This window comes from Brachyhypopomus gauderio, unplaced genomic scaffold (genome assembly GCF_052324685.1).
Source record: "Brachyhypopomus gauderio isolate BG-103 unplaced genomic scaffold, BGAUD_0.2 sc349, whole genome shotgun sequence".
NCBI classification, from domain to species: domain Eukaryota; kingdom Metazoa; phylum Chordata; class Actinopteri; order Gymnotiformes; family Hypopomidae; genus Brachyhypopomus; species Brachyhypopomus gauderio.
The window spans coordinates 35,742-55,319 of NW_027507170.1; the positions used below are offsets into that span (position 1 = coordinate 35,742).

General features: G+C 44.6%; 2 protein-coding genes across 2 annotated transcripts; both read left to right on the forward strand.

Annotated features, from left to right (window-relative positions):
- The first annotated feature begins 238 nt into the window (after positions 1–238).
- LOC143504958 (E3 ubiquitin-protein ligase TRIM35-like) lies at positions 239–3,948 on the forward strand. Its single transcript, XM_076996066.1, has 6 exons — positions 239–268; positions 351–446; positions 557–787; positions 1,096–1,118; positions 1,444–1,562; positions 3,389–3,948. The coding sequence occupies exons 1-6, from the start codon at positions 239–241 to the stop codon at positions 3,931–3,933; spliced, it is 1,044 nt and encodes a 347-aa protein (XP_076852181.1). The 3' UTR covers positions 3,934–3,948.
- Positions 3,949–9,367: 5,419 nt separating this feature from the next.
- Positions 9,368–14,039, forward strand: LOC143504962 (E3 ubiquitin-protein ligase TRIM35-like). Its single transcript, XM_076996070.1, has 5 exons — positions 9,368–10,042; positions 10,384–10,479; positions 10,586–10,830; positions 11,475–11,593; positions 13,375–14,039. The coding sequence occupies exons 1-5, from the start codon at positions 9,638–9,640 to the stop codon at positions 13,908–13,910; spliced, it is 1,401 nt and encodes a 466-aa protein (XP_076852185.1). The 5' UTR covers positions 9,368–9,637; the 3' UTR covers positions 13,911–14,039.
- Positions 14,040–19,578: the final 5,539 nt, after the last annotated feature.

A 19,578-nucleotide genomic window follows, 5' to 3' on the forward strand; every position in this document is an offset into this window, starting at 1 on the left:
TTTAAGGTATGAAATATACACTAATGTTTAACTGTAATGTTTTTCCAGTGTTTACAATTATCTTGAAATATATGTTAGACAGTCTAGATTAAATTTGTCAGATGATGAGATTTCAGACAACTAAATCAGACCTTCATTCATCGTGAAAATATAAATAAAAATATTGATATACATCCTGCTACAATATATCATACATCTCAATTTGATAGTAAAAGGATGATAAGGAATCATAGTAATCATGCCATTGTGTTCAGTCATTATAATCACTGTAATCTCCAGCACATCTATACAGATGCAGTGATGAGTCCTATAAGACTCACACTGTCCTCTACTAAACCCATATTTTACAGAACAAACTCAAGACCTCACTGGAGTCTCTACAGCAGCATCTGAAGGTCTTAGAGGAACATAAACAAGTCTGTAAGAAAACAGCAGCACACATTAAGGTGAAAGGTCACTTTGAGTTCAGAATGGTGCTGTGATCACTGTCCACATACACCATAATGAAACACACACATTTGGACAGTTTATATTTCCTCATCATCTCCCATTCCAGTATCAGGCCCAGCACACAGAGAGGCAGATAAAGGAGGAGTTTGAGAAGATCCACCAGTTTCTAAGAGATGAAGAAGCAGCAAGAATAGCTGCACTGAAGGAGGAAGAGGAGCAGAAGAGTCACATGATGAGGAGGAAGATTGAGGAGATGAGTGGAGAAATAGCATCTCTTTCAGATCAAATCAGAAACACAGAGAAGGAGATGGAAGCTGAGAACATCCCGTTCTTACTAGTAAGAATCACTCAGTCTGTATCTTTCTCTCTCTCTCTCTCTCTCTCTCTCTCTCTCTCTCTGTCTCTCTCTCACACACACACACACACACACACACACACACACACACACAAATGCATAAGTAAAATGTTTTGACATTTGTTTTAGTTTGTGTGTGTGCGTGCGCGCGTGTGTGTGTGTGTGTGTGTGAGGGTCTTTAGACACATTGATGTTATCATATAAGGAAGATGCATGTTTGACCCTTATATAAACAAAATGACTAAAATTTGATTTCACTTTCTGTGTTTGTTCCTCTGTTTCCTTATCAGAACGTGTCGTCCACACTGAAAAAGTAAATGATTATTATTTCTGTTTGATATATTATGTTACACATTGTGTTTGTGAAATTGTTCTCATACATTCAAATCTTCAGTATGTGGTCTCTGTTATTTCAGAAACATGATATATGAAGACGGTATTTAAGAAAATATAAATACATTTTTGATACTGATTATGTGCAAAACGTGGTTAGATACACTGATATGTTTAATGAAAGATAATAATACAGCTTTGTATATTTCATGTGAAATTTTTTTCATGTGTTAATTTAAATGTTAAATAATTAGAATATGATATATGCTAAAATATTATGATAATACAGCTTTATACACTTCCAGAGTTCATCACACCCCAAAACAACATGAGAAGGTGTCAGGAGCTCTGATCAATGTAGCAAAACATCTTTCCAACCTGAAGTTCAGAGTCTGGGAGAGAATGCAGAAGATTCTCCAGTACTGTGAGTTTTGGTGTTCTTTGATTAATTAGAGTAATTCTGTTCTCCTCACAATTAGAACTCTTTAGAGAGAGAAACATTAACATTGTGTGTTTGGTACATGAACTATTCCAGTATTAAAGGCTGTATTAGTATAAACAGTGAGGGGGACGACCAGTTGACTGCTGGTCTGAGGAGAGACAGTCAGTCCATGAGGAGATCTACACCACCCACTCTCCACATCTACACACCACCCACTCTCCACCTCTACACACCACCCACTATCCCCTCTACACACCACCCACTATCCCCTCTACACACCACCCACTATCCCCTCTACACACCACCCACTCTCCACTCTACACACCACCCACTCTCCACCTCTACACACCACCCACTCTCCACTCTACACACCACCCACTCTCCCCTCTACACACCACCCACTCTCCACCTCTACACACCACCCACTCTCCACCTCTCCACCACCCACTCTCCACCTCTACACATCACACACTCTCCCCTCTACACACCACCCACTCTCCACCTCTACACACCACCCACTCTCCACCTCTACACACCACCCACTCTCCACCTCTCCACCACCCACTCTCCCCTCTACACACCACCCACTCTCCCCTCTACACACCACCCACTCTCCACCTCTACACACCACCCACTCTCCCCCTCTACACACCACCCACTCTCCACCTCTACACACCACCCACTCTCCACCTCTCCACCACCCACTCTCCCCTCTACACACCACCCACTCTCCCCTCTACACACCACCCACTCTCCACCTCTACACCACCCACACTCCACCTCTACACCACCCAAGCCTCCATCCTATTAAGAGGAGTCGTAGTGTTCAGAGTAGTGAGGTTGTGAAGGTGGAGATCCTAGCAGTGCTGACAGATGGAGGTGGAGGAGGTTCTACACCCACACTGTTCCAGGACCAGAACACACCACTCCAAACACCCAGACACATCTCCACCTCCCCACAGCCCAGAGTCCAGCTGAGTCCAAGCAGACACCCCCTGCTCCAGCCTCTGTGGGTCGGCGCCCCCCCCAGGGACCAGCAGGTTCCCTGCATGTCAGCCAGGACCCTCCCTTGTCTGTTTGTCTGTCCCTGTCGGTGTGTGTCCCTGTCACCATCTTAGTGTCTGTCCATGTCCCTGTCTGTGTCTCTGACACCATGTTTGTGTCAGTACCTGAGTTTTCCTTGGTGTTGTTGTCTCCACATCACTGTGTCTGTCTTTCTGTGTCACTGTTTCTGTCCTTGTTGTTGTGTGTGTCGCCCCCTGTTGTCCTGGTGAGGGTGTTGTAGTTGTGGCACGTCGGTGGACTCCTCCCTGGAGGATCTGCTCCTGGGGGGTCTGGACACTGTGGTCCTCGTCCTCTGGTCCCGTCCTTCAGTCTGGGGACAGTCCACTGGTGTTAGTCACTCTGGGAGTAGCGCCCTTTAGTGGGGGAACTGTAACGGTATCCACCCACTAATGAGGACACACACACACTTCAGTACACAGACACTAATAATACACACATGCAGTGTGACACTCAGTGTAACAGTAACACTGCACTAGTTAAGTGTCACATGTGTTACTCAAATAATGAATCCAAGATATGTAGAAATATATTAATGAATAAAATAGACACAATTTCAAGCGTCAAAACAACAAGCACACAAGTACTGCAGGGGTGTGTGGTGAACACACAACATCACAATCACTTCCCTCTTATCAACCTACTGCAGCATTTCACTCAGAGTAAAGGGCCTGCAGTCTGTAGATGTGACCTCATCACATAAACACATGAAGAACATGATGATTCATTCTGTTGTCTCTCCTCAGACCCTGTTACTCTGGACCCCAACACTGCCCATCCACACCTCCACCTGTCTGATGATCTCACTACTGTAGAACGCAGACCACAGAAATCACTGCTTCTTGATAATCCAGAGAGATTTAATGTGTGGGCGTGTGTCCTGGGCTCTGAGGGCTTTAACTCAGGGACACACTGCTGGGATGTTGATGTTGGAGACTGTGAATACTGGGAACTGGGTGTAATTAGAGAGTCTGAATGGAGAAAGGGAGGGAGGGTCTGGGAGTCAATGTGGAGTCTGGGCTACAGTAAAAAGGCTGGTAAATACTGGACATACTGCCCAGGACAGACAGGTCACTACTTCACACCTACAGAGAAAGTGCAGAGTGTCAGAGTTCAGCTGGACTGGGACAGGGGGAAAGTGACATTCACTGATCTTCTAACCAGTTCACACCTGCACACTATAACACACACTTTTACTTACACTGTTTTCCCTTTATTCTGTAATAACAGTTCCTCTCCTATGAGGATCTTACCAGCAAAGATATCAGTAACTGTGGAACAGCAAAGTTAACGTTGCCTTGAATTAATCTGCATACATGTAATAATGAACATTATATTTATAAATATATATTTTGACTATATCTTAGAAAATTCAATACATGTTTTTCCTCAAAATATTAGAATCATGACTTTGATTATTAACTATTGACTTAGAAAGTATAATTTTTTTATTTCTCTTTGTCATTACATTTTTATAACCTGAATCATCAGAAAGTTTGAGTCCACTGAATGTGAATGTATTACATGTGAGAAATATGGATCTGATGTCCTGACTGGAATCTCTTACCATAATGATACCATAATAAATAATGTTCAGCAGTCCAAGTGTATAAGGGTGATGATCATTCTGCTGTATTGTCCCTGATTAAGTGTTTGATCTGTGTTTTCCTGATCTCTGTCACGTTATAGCCCCTGACCCCTCCCCTTTGGGCGTGTATTTATGTCCTCTACATCTAGTCGTCTGCGTCTGTGGATCTTCGTGGGTGTGGATGTGTCGGAATGTGTTCATTCGTCTCACCTGTGGCTCGTCTCGTGATCACTCTGGGCTTATGTGGTTTGTCTATTTAATGTGCGTTCGCGCAGTGTCCCGTGCTCGTCTTTGTCTAAGTCATACACGATAATGTGTCTATAGTTGTGTGTGCGCTATCTGCGCTAAAACTAATATGTTAATAAATGTGGCGTTCATCAAGCAAGGATTCTGTGCCTCGTCCTTCACCCTCCACCGAGCATCACAGAAAGACGAGCCGACCAATCGAATGCCAGGATACACGACCCGTGCCAAGAAGGGGAAGAGGCCCAGCAGGCACCACCATGCCTCTTCCCCTGCACAGCACCGCGAAGCCCCAGTGACCAGCGAGGAGATGCAGCAGGACCCGTTGTGCGCGCACCTGCTGCGTCAGGCTCGGGACACCAAGGTGGCTTCGATGGCGAAGCCGCGGTGAGGATGTGGAAGGAGCGACACGGCTCTCCCACTAGAGACTGCTCGCCTCTGGCGCTTGGCTCCCTAGAGCTCTGCTCAGCAGAGAAGACCCCCGAGAGCGAGTTCGAGGGAGTAGAGTCGGAGGAGGACTCCGAAAAGGAGGAAAGCCCTCCTCCGTCCGTATACTCGGTCCCCACCGAGTATTATGGTGAGGGCGAAGAAGAAGAATGCCCTCCTCCGTCCGAGTACTCGGATGGTGAGCCGTACACGGAGGACGAGAACGGTGAGCCGTGCACAGAGGAGGAAGACAGTGACCCGTGAACGGAGGAGGAGGACTTGAGTCCGCCCCCCTCGGAGTTCTCCGGGGAAACCGTGAGGGGGAAGAGAGGGTGCAAGGAGGAAGTCTGTCCCTATCCCTCTGAGGGGAGCACTATGGACTGGTCCCGTGGCGAAACCCGGTGGAGACAATGATCTGGTGTTCAGACGGTGAAGAAGAGGAAATGGAGGAAGAGAGCACCACTCAGGAGGCCAAATCAGGGGAGCGATCACCAGGGGGAGGTGGAGTTTCATGCTGGGGTCCTTGGCGAGGGGCCATCCTGCGTCGCGCCCCACGGGGGCTGCCAGAAAGACTGGTCGCGTGCCCGTTGAGAGGGCTTTATGATTTACTCCTGGTACCATGTAACGTTATTGTATTCGTTCTTAATACAATAAAGATAGACACTTTAAGAAACTTGTCTTGTTTTATTTCCCACTCGCTCAACGTGTGTTCTTCCTACTCCCTCTATTCATGTTCTGCTTAACTATCGTTATCTCACTAGTGACATCTAGTGTTACAATTAAATTACATCATTAACTGAATATTATTATAGTGGGGTCAGTGTGATCCCAGTGTGTCCTCATGTCCAGCACACTTTAACTCCTCTCAGTCTGTCAGGCAGAGGACTTTGTTTCTCCTCTTTCTATGCTCCCTCTCTTCTTTCTTTTTCTTTCTTTCTCATTCCTCTCAAGCTGAATATTACTGTTTTTCTCAGCACATTTTTCTCTGATTCCTTCAGCTTTTCGTCCTTCTGTCTCTTCTTTTTTTGTCTTCATCCTTTTCTCCCTTTTTATTTGACGTTGTTCCTCCTTGAACTCTTCCACCATTTCTGTATTCATGCTCTCATACAGGTCCTCTTCTCTCTTGCTCTCACTTTTTTTTCTTCTCTCGCTTTCTCTTCTCTCACTTTCTCTCCTTTCTCTCCATCTGTAGCTTCTTTTCACATTCAGGTCTTTTCTTTCATTTTCTGACCTTCCTTGGATGGATTTACATGTGGCCTTCTCTCTACTGAACACATCATCTTAAAGTTTTCATACTTTGTCTCTTTTTCCTTAATATTTTCCTTCAGTCCATCAATCATTGTTTCTTTTTCTTTCTCACCACGCATCTCCAAATATATTTGATGCCAATCATCTTCGTGTTTCTTCAGATTTTTTTTCTTTTTTGTTTGTATTGTTTGATCCTCTCTATGCCTCCATCTCTCTCACTCTCTACATCTCTCTCTCTCCATCTCTCAGACTATACATCTCCTTCAATGTGTTCCTTCAGTGTAAACTCTCTGGTCATCACATCCTCCATCTCTCTCTTCTCTTCTTTTTCTTGCATTATGAATCTCTCCAGATAGGTCACTCTGTCCTTTATTTTCTGGAGATCTCGTTCCATTTCATTCTTCTCCCAGGTCAGGTCCACCTTTCTCTCTTCCTCTGTTCTCCTAAGTGAGAGTGATCATTCTCTTTCTGTTGTGGAGTGTATCTTCCTCTCATTGTGACACTGCAGACGTCTCCATCACTCTTTTTAGTGAGGGCTCCTTCACTTGAGCGTTCCATTCTTCTCCACTGCAAAGCTCTGCTATCATTGTTTGCAAATGGTGTAATATCATTACAATGGTGTCTAAGGACCTCCTGGTGTTTTCAAATCCTTCCTCTCTTCTCAGTACTGCACTGTTGAGCTGTAACAAACATGCACTAGTGTTAGTGTTAAGATCTGGTGTTTCTGTTCCTGATCTACTGAGGATTGGCCCCTCTTGGGTTCTGTCAAGAAGTAATGTCAGTGTGACAGAAATTATTGATTAGATCATGTTTAGTTATTATAAGAGATCATTATGAACTTTATGATTTAGTACATGTCATTTGATTAGACAATAATGGAGTGTTTCAGTGTAATGATGTACTTGTGTTTAGTTCATATTATGCATGTGTGCTATACTGTGACCCAGGTCAGGGAGAGTGCAGAGGGTAAGAGCACTCTGTTAACTGGTTGTCACAAGTCACTAGTTAGCTTTCTCTCTGTTCAACTGATACATCAGTTGCTTCCGCTAACTCTAGGGAAGTCCATATTAGGAGATACACACATGTGAGACAAAGTAGCCTGCTGGGCGCCTATGTTTTGGAACATGCTGTGCTAAAGATAACCTGCTGTTAGAACTGCTGAATTGTGTTTAAGATTGTATATAAGCAGGGGGAGCGCCCCCTTGTTCTCAGAGTTATCATGCTTGAATGAGACTCTCATGTCTGTCTCTGTCTTGTGTTTGTCTTTGTTCATTTTATATATTTATTTATTTTAATAAATTAATCATTTTAACCACGTCTGAGTCCTCATCTATTTTCAGAAAAGTTCCCATTCTTTGCAATGAAGAGATGCTTTCGCTAACACATGCTAATACTGTTGATAATGATAGAATGCTTTGCAATGAAGCAAGTTCGGCAAAGTCAAGGCGGGGACTGACGGTCGGAGGGGTTCGACTGGTGACGATCGGGAAGGGTCTGGTAAGGTAAACTGTTCCCATGCTTTTCAATGAAGAAATGATTTCGCCGACACATGATGATACTGTTGATAATGACAGAATGCTTTGCAATGAAGAAATGCTTTGCCTATGTACATAGATGTCACGCAGATAAAGTGATTAAACCTGCTACTGAGTTTCTGAAAAAACCCAGTCCCCTGGTTTCAGGTTGTGTTGCAGACCTTCCCGTGGCTTAGGCAAGGCCTCTTACACCGACCTGTGAACTAGTGACAAGACAAAAGACAGATTTGCACAATAATTCAGCATGCATTTGGCGGCCTGCCACTTTTTTGAAATCAACAACTTTGATTTTGCTGGTCCAGTGTCAGGAGTCTTAGCTTTTAACAATATATGTATTCATGGCAACGTGTGTTTAATGTCATTTCATTTATTTCATGTAAAAAATATTAACGTTTTGAAATGAGATCTGATTCATCTTTTGACCTACTGAGTTTACTCATTCTTCAATGACCACTTTATTATTTATTTCTGCCTTAGAGTGAGAAAGTTAAGGTCAGCTGTGAAGGAGCTGTCGGTGGTAGCTGAAAGATCTAGCCAATGGCTGTGGATTAAGAGGGCACAGACTACTTGGGGTCATGTCCCATAAAGGTGGCTTGACTGGTCTTATGGGTGAGACGTTGGGAAGGTGAACTGTGTAACATAAAAGGTGTTTGAACAGCAAGCTTTGAGGGGGGTGAGGCTGGGACGCCAGCCCTCACCGTTGAGCCTCCTGGAGATGTTGTGGGCTCAAATCAATGAAACACCAACGAAGGGAGGTGCCCACCTGATTACCCCAGTGAAGAGCTTGCAAGTGGTTGTGGGCGTCGCTGTTACTTTGCGTGAAGGTCTGTCCAGGGCAGTGTTGTGGTCTGAGTACTTGGCAGTCGAGGCAACGGACCATGAACATAGTACGCTGTGATTCTGGATCCTTGCCAAGCCAGTATCAGATTGTAGCTGTTGTTGTGTTCTGCTCAAGCAACTGGTGTGTGTTTAGGGTGTGTCGTTGTTGCTTTGTTTGAAGGTCAGTCCAGATTGATGTGGTGATCTGAGTACTTGGCAGTTGAGGCAATGGACCATGAACATAGTACGCTGTGATTCTGGATCCTTGCCGAGCCAGTATCAGTTCGTAGATGTTGCAGTGTTCTAATAGTGGTTGGTTGGGTAATAACATGCACTGTTATGGTTGTTGGAGAGAAGATGGGCGGTAGGGCCTTGTGAGAGGTATGGGAGTGGCATAGGATATTTCAACATCTTATCCGGTGTTTAAAAGTATAATCAATTTGGCTGAGGTTACCGTGATTGAAACTCTTCCTCCACTCTCTGCTCTCCTGGTTTCTGCCCTTCTTACACACTGTGATCATTCTGTGAACAGTTACTCCAGGACCCAGTGTCAGGTGTCTTAGCTTTTTATGACATATTCATGATAACATGCGTTTAATGTAATTTAACATCTTCAAATTATAAATATTAAGATTTTGAAATGAGAACTTATTAATATTTTGACCTACTGAGTTTAGTCATTCATGTATGACCATTGAACACATCCTAACAGTGATCTGTTCTACAGCTGCAGTTCTCTACACTCTGACAATACAGAGACAGCTGAGGGTCGCCTGATTCACTTAGTGGTAATGAACTGTCGCCATCTGGTGAAGAAATCATATATGTTTTGCAGCTTATTAACTCCCCTGTACACGTCGGCCTTGTTGAGGAAGTAAATCTTGGAACGCCACACTAGTCTTTATTAATTATACGTTCAAGTGAGTTATAAATATTATAAAAACCTCTTAACTCTGGCATTTACTTCTTTCTGCCTTATTTCTGAAAGGAGTCTAAACTCCCTCAGCTGGATAAAGGACTACAGTGACTGACTCTCTCCTGTGCTACTGTGTTTTTTACAGAAGATCTAAAAGTGAAAGTGAAGTTTGTACAGAAGGAGACATTACAGAGAAACAGCACAGCAGCTGTTGGAGGAAATGGCTGCTACAAACCCTCTGTCAGAAGAAGAGTTTTCATGTCCTGTGTGCTGTGACATCTTCAGGGATCCTGTTTTACTGTCATGTAGCCACAGTGTGTGTAAAACCTGTCTGCAGCAGTTCTGGGAAACCAAGGGATCTCAAGAATGTCCAGTTTGTAGGAGAAGATCTTCAAGAGACGAACCTCCCTATAATCTTGTCCTAAAGAACTTGTGTGAGGCATTTCAAGCCAGCAGGATTCAGAGATCTTCAGCAGGGTCTGAGGTTCTCTGCAGTCTGCACAATGAGAAACTCAAAGTCTTCTGTCTGGAGGACCAGAAGCCTGTGTGTTTGGTGTGTCAGATTTCAAAGGCACATAAAACTCATGACTGCTGTCCAGTAGAGGAAGCTGTGTGTGACTTTAAGGTATGAAATGTACACTTCTTATTTAATTGTTTTTAAATGTTTTTCCAGTGTTAACAATTATCTTGAAATTCTAGATAACATTTCTCAGATGATGAGATTTCCGACAACTAAATCAGACCTTCATTCACACTGAAAAATAATAGAATTAAAACATTGATTATACAACCGGCTACAATATATCAAACATCTCCATTTGACGGTAAAAGGATGAAAAGGAATCATAGTACACATGCCATTCTGTCCAGTTGTTATAATCTCTGAAATCTCCAGCACATCTATACAGATACAGTGATGAGTCCTGTAAGACTCACACTGTCCTCTACTAAACCCGTATTTTACAGAAAAAACTCAAAACCTCACTGGAGTCTCTACAGCAGCATCTGAAGGTCTTGGAGGAAGATAAACAAGTCTATGTGAAAACAGCAGCACACATTAAGGTGAAAGGTCACTCTGAGTTCTGAATGGTGCTGTGATCACTGTCCACGTACACCATAATGAAACACACACATTTGGTTTATATTTCCTCATCATCTCCCATTCCAGTATCAGGCCCAGCACACAGAGAGGCAGATAAAGGAGGAGTTTGAGAAGATCCACCAGTTTCTAAGAGATGAAGAAGCAGCAAGAATAGCTGCACTGAAGGAGGAAGAGGAGCAGAAGAGTCACATGATGAGGAGGAAGATTGAGGAGATGAGTGGAGAAATAGCATCTCTTTCAGATCAAATCAGAAACACAGAGAAGGAGATGGAAGCTGAGAACATCCCGTTCTTACTAGTAAGAATCACTCAGTCTGTCTATTTCTCCCTCTCTCTCTCTCTCTCTCTCTCACACACACACACACACACACACAAATGCATAAGTAAAATGTTTTGACATTTGTTTTAGTTTGTGTGTGTGTGTGTGTGCATGCGTGTGCGTGCGTGCGTGTGTGTGCGTGCGTGCGCGCGTGTGTGTGTGTGTGTAAGGGTCTTTAGACACATTGATGTTATCATATAAGGAAGATGCATGTTTGACCCTCATATAAACAAAATGACTAAAATTTGATTTCAATTTCTGTGTTTGTTCCTCTGTTTCCTAATCAGAACGTGTCATCCACATTGAAACAGTAACTCATTATTATTTCTGTTTGATCTACATATTGTGTTACACATTGTGTTTGTGAAATTATTCTGATACATTCAGATTTTCAGTATGTGGTCTCTGTTATTTCAGAAACATGATATATGAAGATGGTATTTAAGAAAATAAAAATACATTGATACTGATTATGTGTAAAAAGTGGAAAGATACACTGACATGTTTAATGAAAGATAATAAAACAGCGTTATACATTTCATGTGAATTTTTTTTTCAAGTGTTAATTTAAATGTTAAATAATTTGAATATGATATATGATAAAATATTATGATAATACAGCTTTATACACTTCCAGAGTTCATCACACCCCAAAACAACATGAGAAGGTGTCAGGAGCTCTGATCAATGTAGCAAAACATCTTTCCAACCTGAAATTCAGAGTCTGGGAGAGAATGCAGAAGATTCTCCAGTACTGTGAGTTTTGGTGTTCTTTGATTAATTAGAGTAATTCTGTTCTCACAATTAGAACTCTATAGAGAGAGAAACATTAACATTGTGTGTTTGGTACATGAACTATTCCAGTATTAAAGGCTGTATTAGTGTAAACAGTGAGGGGGGCGACCAGTTGACTGCTGGTCTGAGGAGAGACAGTCAGTCCATGAGGAGATCTACACCACCCACTTTTCACCTCTACACACCACCCACTCTCCACCTCTACACACCACCCACTCTCCACCTCTACACACCACCCACTCTCCACCTCTACACACCACCCACTCTCCACCTCTACACACCACCCACTCTCCACCTCTACACACCACCCACTCTCCACCTCTACACACCACCCACTCTCCACCTCTACACACCTCCCACTCTCCACCTCTACACACCACCCACTCTCCACCTCTACACACCTCCCACTCTCCACCTCTACACCACTCACTCTCCACCTCTACACATCACCCACTCTCCCCAGGACATCACCACCTCCACCTGCTCCTCCATCCTGCCTCCTCCCCCATCACCATAACAAAGGAGAAACAGTGTAGGAGGGCAGGAGACTGCTCCTCCAGAGGTTCCTGTGCTGTATGTTGGGTTTGGTCTCCTCTACCAGGAGGAGGACTCATCTCAAAGATGACAGGAAGACCATCACCCTGAGTCTGACCCTATGGGGCTGTATGGAGTGGGACGTGGGTCCTTAAGACTCCAGGCTAAGGGGCTTCCCACAATCCTCCATTAAGCCTCCATCCTATTAAGAGGAGTCATAATGCTCAGAGGAGTGTGGTTGTGAAGTTGGAGATCCTAGCAGTGCTGAGTCACAGATGGAGGTGGAGGAGGTTCTACACCCACACTGTTCCAGGAACAGGACACACCACTCCAAACACCCAGACACAACTCCACCTCCCCACAGCCCAGAGTCCAGCTGAGCCCAAGCAGACACCCCCTGCTCCAGCCTCTGTGGGTCGGCGCCCCCCCAGGGACCAGCAGGTTCCCTGCATGTCAGCCAGGACCCTCCCTTGTCTGTTTGTCTGTCCCTGTCGGTGTGTGTCCCTGTCACCATCTTAGTGTCTGTCCATGTCCCTGTCTGTGTCCCTGACACCATGTTTGTGTCAGTACCTGAGTTTTCCTTGGTGTTGTTGTCTCCACATCACTGTGTCTGTCTTTCTGTGTCACTGTTTCTGTCCTTGTTGTTGTGTGTGTCGCCCCCTGTTGTCCTGGGGAGGGTGTTGTAGTTGTGGCACGTCGGTGGACTCCTCCCTGGAGGATCTGCTCCTGGGGGGTCTGGACACTGTGGTCCTCGTCCTCTGGTCCCGTCCTTCAGTCTGGGGACAGTCCACTGGTGTTAGTCACTCTGGGAGTAGCGCCCTTTAGTGGGGGAACTGTAACAGTATCCACCCACTAATGAGGACACACACACACACTTCAGTACACAGACACTAATAATACACACATGCAGTGTGACACTCAGTGTAACAGTAACACTGCACTAGTTAAGTGTCACATGTGATACTCAAATAATGAATCCAAGATATGTAGAAATATATTAATGAATAAAACAGACACAATTTCAAGCATCAAGACAACAAGCACACAAGTACTGCAGGGGTGTGTGGTGAACACACATCACCATCACTTCCCTCTTATCAACCTACTGCAGCATTTCACTCAGAGTAAAGGGCCTGCAGTCTGTAGATGTGACCTCATCACATAAACACATGAAGAACATGATGATTCATTCTGTTCTCTCTCCTCAGACCCTGTTACTCTGGACCCCAACACCGCACATCCACACCTCCACCTGTCTGATGATCTCACTACTGTAGAACTCAGACCACAGGACTCACTGCTTCCTGATAATCCAGAGAGATTTGATGAGTGGTGTGTCCTGGGCTCTGAGGGCTTTAACTCAGGGACACACTGCTGGGATGTTGATGTTGGAGACTGTGAATACTGGGCAGTGGGTGTAATTCGAGAGTCTGAATGTAGAAAGGGAGGGAGGGTCTGGGGTTCAGTGTGGGGTCTGGGCTACAGTAAACACACTGGTCAATACTGGACACGCTGCCCAGGACAGAGACCTCACCTCCTCACACCTACAGAGAAAGTGCAGAGGGTCAGAGTTCAGCTGGACTGGGACAGGGGGAAAGTGACATTCACTGATATTCTAACCAGTTCACACCTGTGCACTATAACACACACTTTTACTGACACTGTTTTCCCTTTATTCTGCAGTTACTCTCCTATGAGGATCTTACCAGTAAAGATATCAGTAACAGTGGAACAGCAAAATTAATGTTACCTTGAATTAATCTGCATACATGTAATAATGAACATTGTATATATAAATATGTATATTTTGACTATATCTTAGAAAACTTTAATACATGTTTTTCCTCAAAATATTAGAATCATGACCTTGATTATTGACGTAGAAAATATTACAGTGGTACCTCGAGATACGAGTTTAATCCGTAAAGTATTGTAATTGGTTCCGGTCCTTAAAAAAGTCACAAAACTAGCGTAAATGTGGAAAAATACATGTTCTTTATTAATAAAGGCACACGCAACATGTATAATTAAACAATACAGTAAATTGGGACAATATCGTCAAGCCTTTCGCCGTATTTGCACTTTTAAAGTTGTCCTTCTGCTTCAGGATTGTGCTAATGGTGGATGTACTCCGGCCGAACAGACGAGCGAGTTCGGCTACACGAGTGCCTTTCTCATGCAGGTGAATAATCTCCTGCTGAGTTTCAACAGTTATCATTCTCCTCTCACTGGACTTTCCACTACTAGAGCCTTTCTTTGGAACCATAGTGCAAAAAAAACGTTTGTAGTAATACTGTACAGTACTGTATACACCGTACGTACTGTTACTCGTTGCAAAGCACACGAGCAAAGCACACGAGCTGATTAATGATTTCTTTTTTTCCATATAGTACTGTACTGCCACCTAGTGGTTGATGCTCGTATCTCGAGCGTGCACTCGTATGTCGAATAGAAATTTTGCTCGTCTCTGTGCTCGTATCTTGGATCGCTCGTATGTAGAGCACCTCGTATCTCGAGGTACTACTGTATTTTTAAATTTCTCTTTGTCATTACATTTTTATAACCTGAATCATCAGAAAGTTTGAGTCCACTGAATGTGATTGTATTACATGTGAGAAATATGGATCTGATTAGTGATGGCACGAACGAAAGTGGTGCGTCAACACTGTGCCGAGCGCACAAGAGTGAAACCCCGTATTGGTGCGTGTATTGCTTTAAACAAAAATCATGTGACCGATACAAGAAGCGTATCGTTTGGCTGTGCCATGCCAAATTGTGTTTATAAGGAAACGAACTGTATCGGCATGTCGCGGGTTTGTTGGATGGAGTTTTGCTGTTGCTTTTAGATTTTGTATTTTTGCCCTCACGGATCGAACCAGGAAACTTTCCACTGTCTGGAGTCATTTTGATCTTTTGACGCCAAATAAGGTATTGTTTCTCCTTTGGACATTATTTTTTGGACAATATATTTTTTATTAAATATGTTTGTACTCTTTTCTGTTAAGGGGTTTTAATTGTATTGAGATAAAGTAACGTTTTATTTTATTGTAGGTGAAGTGTCGACTGTGCTCCACGGAGCTTTCTTACATCAACAAGAGCACTTCATCAATGTTGAGGCATTATAGAGCTCGGCATGGCAATGAAGAATCAGCACATACTGGTGAGAGTACCCCAGGAGTGTTAAAATTCTCAAATAAAATTTAAATGTTTTAATTTAAAATTGTTTATTACACACAAAATGCTTTGTGTATCTATGTAATATTGTTTGTAAACTTGTCAGTACTTTAATATTAATAAAAAATATTTCCTTACAGTTCCTAACAAGCAAGCTGTGGATGAGGCTGTGATCAACATGATCATCAAAGACTGTCAGCCCCTCTCCATCGCACTTAGATATTTATGCACACCATCTTCGTCTGTACCCTGTGAAAGACTTTTTTCTAAGGCACGAGAACTTGTATCTAAGAGGAGAAATCGCCTTGGAGACAACACACTTCAAAAAACTTTTGTTCCTCAATAAAAATACATAAATGAATGAATTTCATTTTTGTGTTTTATATTATTTTTCTTTTTCATTAATGAAAATCCTTACATAAGTTGCACATTTTAGCAGAATTTTATTAGACAAATTTGCTATCTTTTGCAGAGTTGGTTTAGCATTTACACAAGGTTTTAAGCAAATTTTGGACTCTTCTGGACACAACAAATTGATCAAATGAAATTATAAAATGATGAGATAATATTTTAAGTAAACGAATGTTGATAAAATATTTCACGAGTTGATGTGTTTTCAGGATGCTTTTTCAACTTTTCATTTTGTTTACTTGCAATGATATTATAACTACTTCTTCTCGCTCCAACAGTGCTGTCTCATCTCCTGGTCCTTCCTCTGCTCCACGTACTGAAAGGTCTTCACGTGCTCCTGATAATGGATGTTCGTTAAATTGGTTCAGATCTTATCTTGATTCTAGGCAGCAATGTGTAAAAATAAACAGTGTTAAATCTACAATGCAGAAATGTAAGTTAGGTGTACCACAAGGATCGATTCTGGGGCCTCTGCTTTTCTGCTTGTATATAAATGATCTACCTCAAATCTGCAAAGAAGCAAATTGCCAACTGTATGCGGATGATACAATAATTTATGTAACTGCAGACACTCCTACTCAGGCTGCTGAATTATTAACTAAGCAGTTAGTGGGAATATCCCAGTAGCTGCAGGAAAATTGCTTAACTTTAAATTATACAAAAACAGTTTCAATGTTGTCAGGAATGTCACCTGATAGCCATTAAGGACTCAGCTGTTCCTCATCACCACGCCCACATTCCAGGCATTCATATACACCGTCATCACAACACCTCGTCGCGAAGTATTGCCAACCATGTTGCATACCGAGCGTTATCATACCCTGCTGTTTCTCCTGTGTACCGACCTCTGCCTGTTCCCTCGACCCCGTCTTCTGCCTAGCCCTCAGGTACCGTACGGACTCTGCCTTCCCGTTACGACCCCGGACCGGATAGACCACGCTCAACAAACGGCATTAGATCAACTCCGTTTATGCATTAACATCTCGCATTCTCTGGTTGTATCTATCTGCCAAATAAAGAGCACTGTGCTTTTGCATAAGGATCCCTCTCTGTCTCTTCCTGACGTTACAAAATACTTCGCCTCTAACATGGATCCTGCAGAAGCTCAAACCTATCCGGAGTGCATAGCAGCCAGCATCGCGGCGTTGAAGGAGGAAATCACACTACTTACCGAGACAACTCGTAACCAAGGGATTACCATCCTGGCTCTCTCGGAGACCCTCCATCAAGCCACCACCGCGCAGAACCTCGGTACTCCTAGTCCCGTAATAGCCTCCGTGTTACCCTCCGGTATTCCTGTCGCTGTTCCGGAGCGATACGATGGATCCCCTGAACGCTGTAGACACTTCCTGATGCAATGTGCGTTGTACTTCATGTACCATCCTACCCAGTTCCAGACCGAACGCCAAAAGGTTCATTTCATCGTCTCCTTCCTTACTGGAGAGGCAGGTGCCTGGGGAACAGCCCTGTGGAACTGTGAAGATCCTGTTCTGGAGTCGGAAGATCAGTTCACAGCCCTCATTCGGTTGGTCTTCGATCATCCCGCAGCAGGGCTGGACATCGGCACACGGCTGTGTGAAATACAACAAGAAGGGCGCAGCGCAGCCGATTACGCCCGGGAGTTCCGCACGTTGGCTGCAGGGAGTGGCTGGGGGGACTCAGAACTGAAGACCGTGTTCCGACGCGGCCTTAGCATCGACCTCCAGGTGGAATTAGCCTGTCAGAGTGACGACTTGTCCCTTACAGAGTACATGCAAGCTGCTGTAAACGTGGATAAAATATTAGCCTCTCACCGTCCCAACCGTGAGAGATCTCCTGTGTTAACTCCCCGTGTTCAGTTTCCCAAACCCCTCGGCGAGACACCCCATGCCTTCCCAGACCCCGTACGATTGAGCAGATCTCCCCTCACGCCGAAGGAACGGGCTCGTCGTGTCCGCGAGGGCCTGTGTGTTTACTGCGGTGAGGAAGGTCACTTCCGGGTTGGCTGTCCTACACGTCCAATCCACTCCAGAGACAGATCGCCCTCGCAAGAAAGAATAAAAACACCGTTGTTTTTCATTAGTGGTAGGTCCCAGCTTAGCCTTCCCATACTACTCACCTGCGGTGGTATCACCAATCACTATTCGGCTTTAGTGGACTCTGGTGCCGGAGGTGATTTCCTAGACACGGACTTAGCCAAATCGCTAAACATTCCCACCGAACCAGTGAAACCACCGCTACACATAAATGCTGTCAATGGTCAACCTATTGGTGACGGCATGGTGACCGTACGTACCAAGCCTGTCGTTCTCCGAGTTGGTATGTTCCACACAGAGCTGAGACAGTTCTACCTGGTGTCCTCTCCCCGAGATCCAGTTATACTCGGTTTTCCTTGGCTAAAGACACATGATCCAGAAATTTCATGGAGGACTGGAGAACTCACCAAGTGGCGACCACAGTGTTTAGAATCCTGTATACACCTACCTCTCCGTTCCACTATGGTGGAGAGTCCCGACACGCCCCTCTCTGGAGTCGTACCTGAACAGTACCAGGAGTATAAGGACGTCTTTAACAAGACTCAGGCCAGTCTATTACCCCCTCACAGACCTAGCGATTGCGCCATCGACTTTCTCCCCGGGTCGTCTTTGCCCAGGAGATCCAAGCCATACCCTCTCTCCCGTCCCGAAGATGCCGCGATGGAATCTTACATCAGTGAAGCACTGCAGAAGGGGTTCATCCGCCCATCGACGTCCCCAGTAGCAGCCGGGTTCTTCTTCGTGGAGAAGAAGGGGGGTGGACTACGTCCCTGTATTGATTATCGTGCGCTTAATGCTGTCACCTCGAAGTTCGCTTACCCCCTTCCTTTTATCTCTGCTTCGCAAGAGCGTTTGATGGGAGCGACTGTATTCACGAAACTGGACCTGAGGAGCGCTTACAATCTGATACGCATACGGGAGGGGGATGAGTGGAAAACTGCCTTCGTTACTGCTCGAGGTCACTATGAATACCTGGTGATGCCCTATGGGCTGTCAAACAGTCCGTCAGTATTCCAAGCCTTTATGGACGATATCTTCCGTGAGATGATAGATCGTTTTGTCTTTGTTTACATTGACGACATCCTAATTTATTCTCCCTCAATCGCCGAACACGTCCAACATGTCTCCGCTGTCCTGCAACGTCTCCGAGAGAATAAACTGTATGTAAAAGCTGAGAAGTGCGAGTTCCACGTTTCTACCGTCTCGTTCCTAGGATGTACCCTCTCGCCGGGCCAAATGCACATGGATGCGGATAAGGTGGATGCAGTGACTAACTGGCCGGTACCTCGTTCGACGAAAGAACTGCAACGGTTCCTGGGATTCGCGAACTTCTGCCGTCGTTTCATTAGGAGCTTCGGTTCGATAGCGGCCCCTCTCACCGACCTCCTGAAAGGGGGGAAGAAGACGCGCTTCGTGTGGTCCTCCAAAGAGCATCAAGCGTTCAACACGTTGAAAACTGCGTTCACCAGTGCACCCATATTGCACCTCCCGGATCCTAAACTCCAGTTTGTCGTCGAGGTTGACGCATCGGAGGTGGGTGTGGGCGCTGTTCTATCCCAACGACAAGGAGACCCCCCTAAACTGTTTCCCTGCGCTTACTTCTCAAAGAAGTTGAAACCAGCCGAAGTAAACTACGACGTGGGAGATAGAGAACTCCTGGCTATGAAACTAGCACTAGAACAGTGGCGTCATTGGCTGGAGGGCTCCGAACATCCGTTTATAGTATATACTGACCATAAGAACCTAGAGTATGTGAAGTCCGCCAGACGATTGAACCCGCGTCAGGCAAGGTGGGCTCTGTTTTTCTCCCGG

Bases quoted from the DNA above. Each gene is read 5' to 3' on its own strand.
- LOC143504958 (XM_076996066.1), top strand. From the start codon at position 239: ATGCCATTGTGTTCAGTCATTATAATCACT. The intron at 788-1,095 runs GTAAGAATCACT...TTTCCTTATCAG, and splicing joins AGAACATCCCGTTCTTACTA to AACGTGTCGTCCACACTGAA. The intron at 1,119-1,443 runs GTAAATGATTAT...ATACACTTCCAG, and splicing joins GTGTCGTCCACACTGAAAAA to AGTTCATCACACCCCAAAAC.
- LOC143504962 (XM_076996070.1), top strand. From the start codon at position 9,638: ATGGCTGCTACAAACCCTCTGTCAGAAGAAGAGTTTTCATGTCCTGTG. The intron at 10,043-10,383 runs GTATGAAATGTA...CGTATTTTACAG, and splicing joins AAGCTGTGTGTGACTTTAAG to AAAAAACTCAAAACCTCACT. The intron at 11,594-13,374 runs GTGAGTTTTGGT...CTCTCTCCTCAG, and splicing joins GCAGAAGATTCTCCAGTACT to ACCCTGTTACTCTGGACCCC.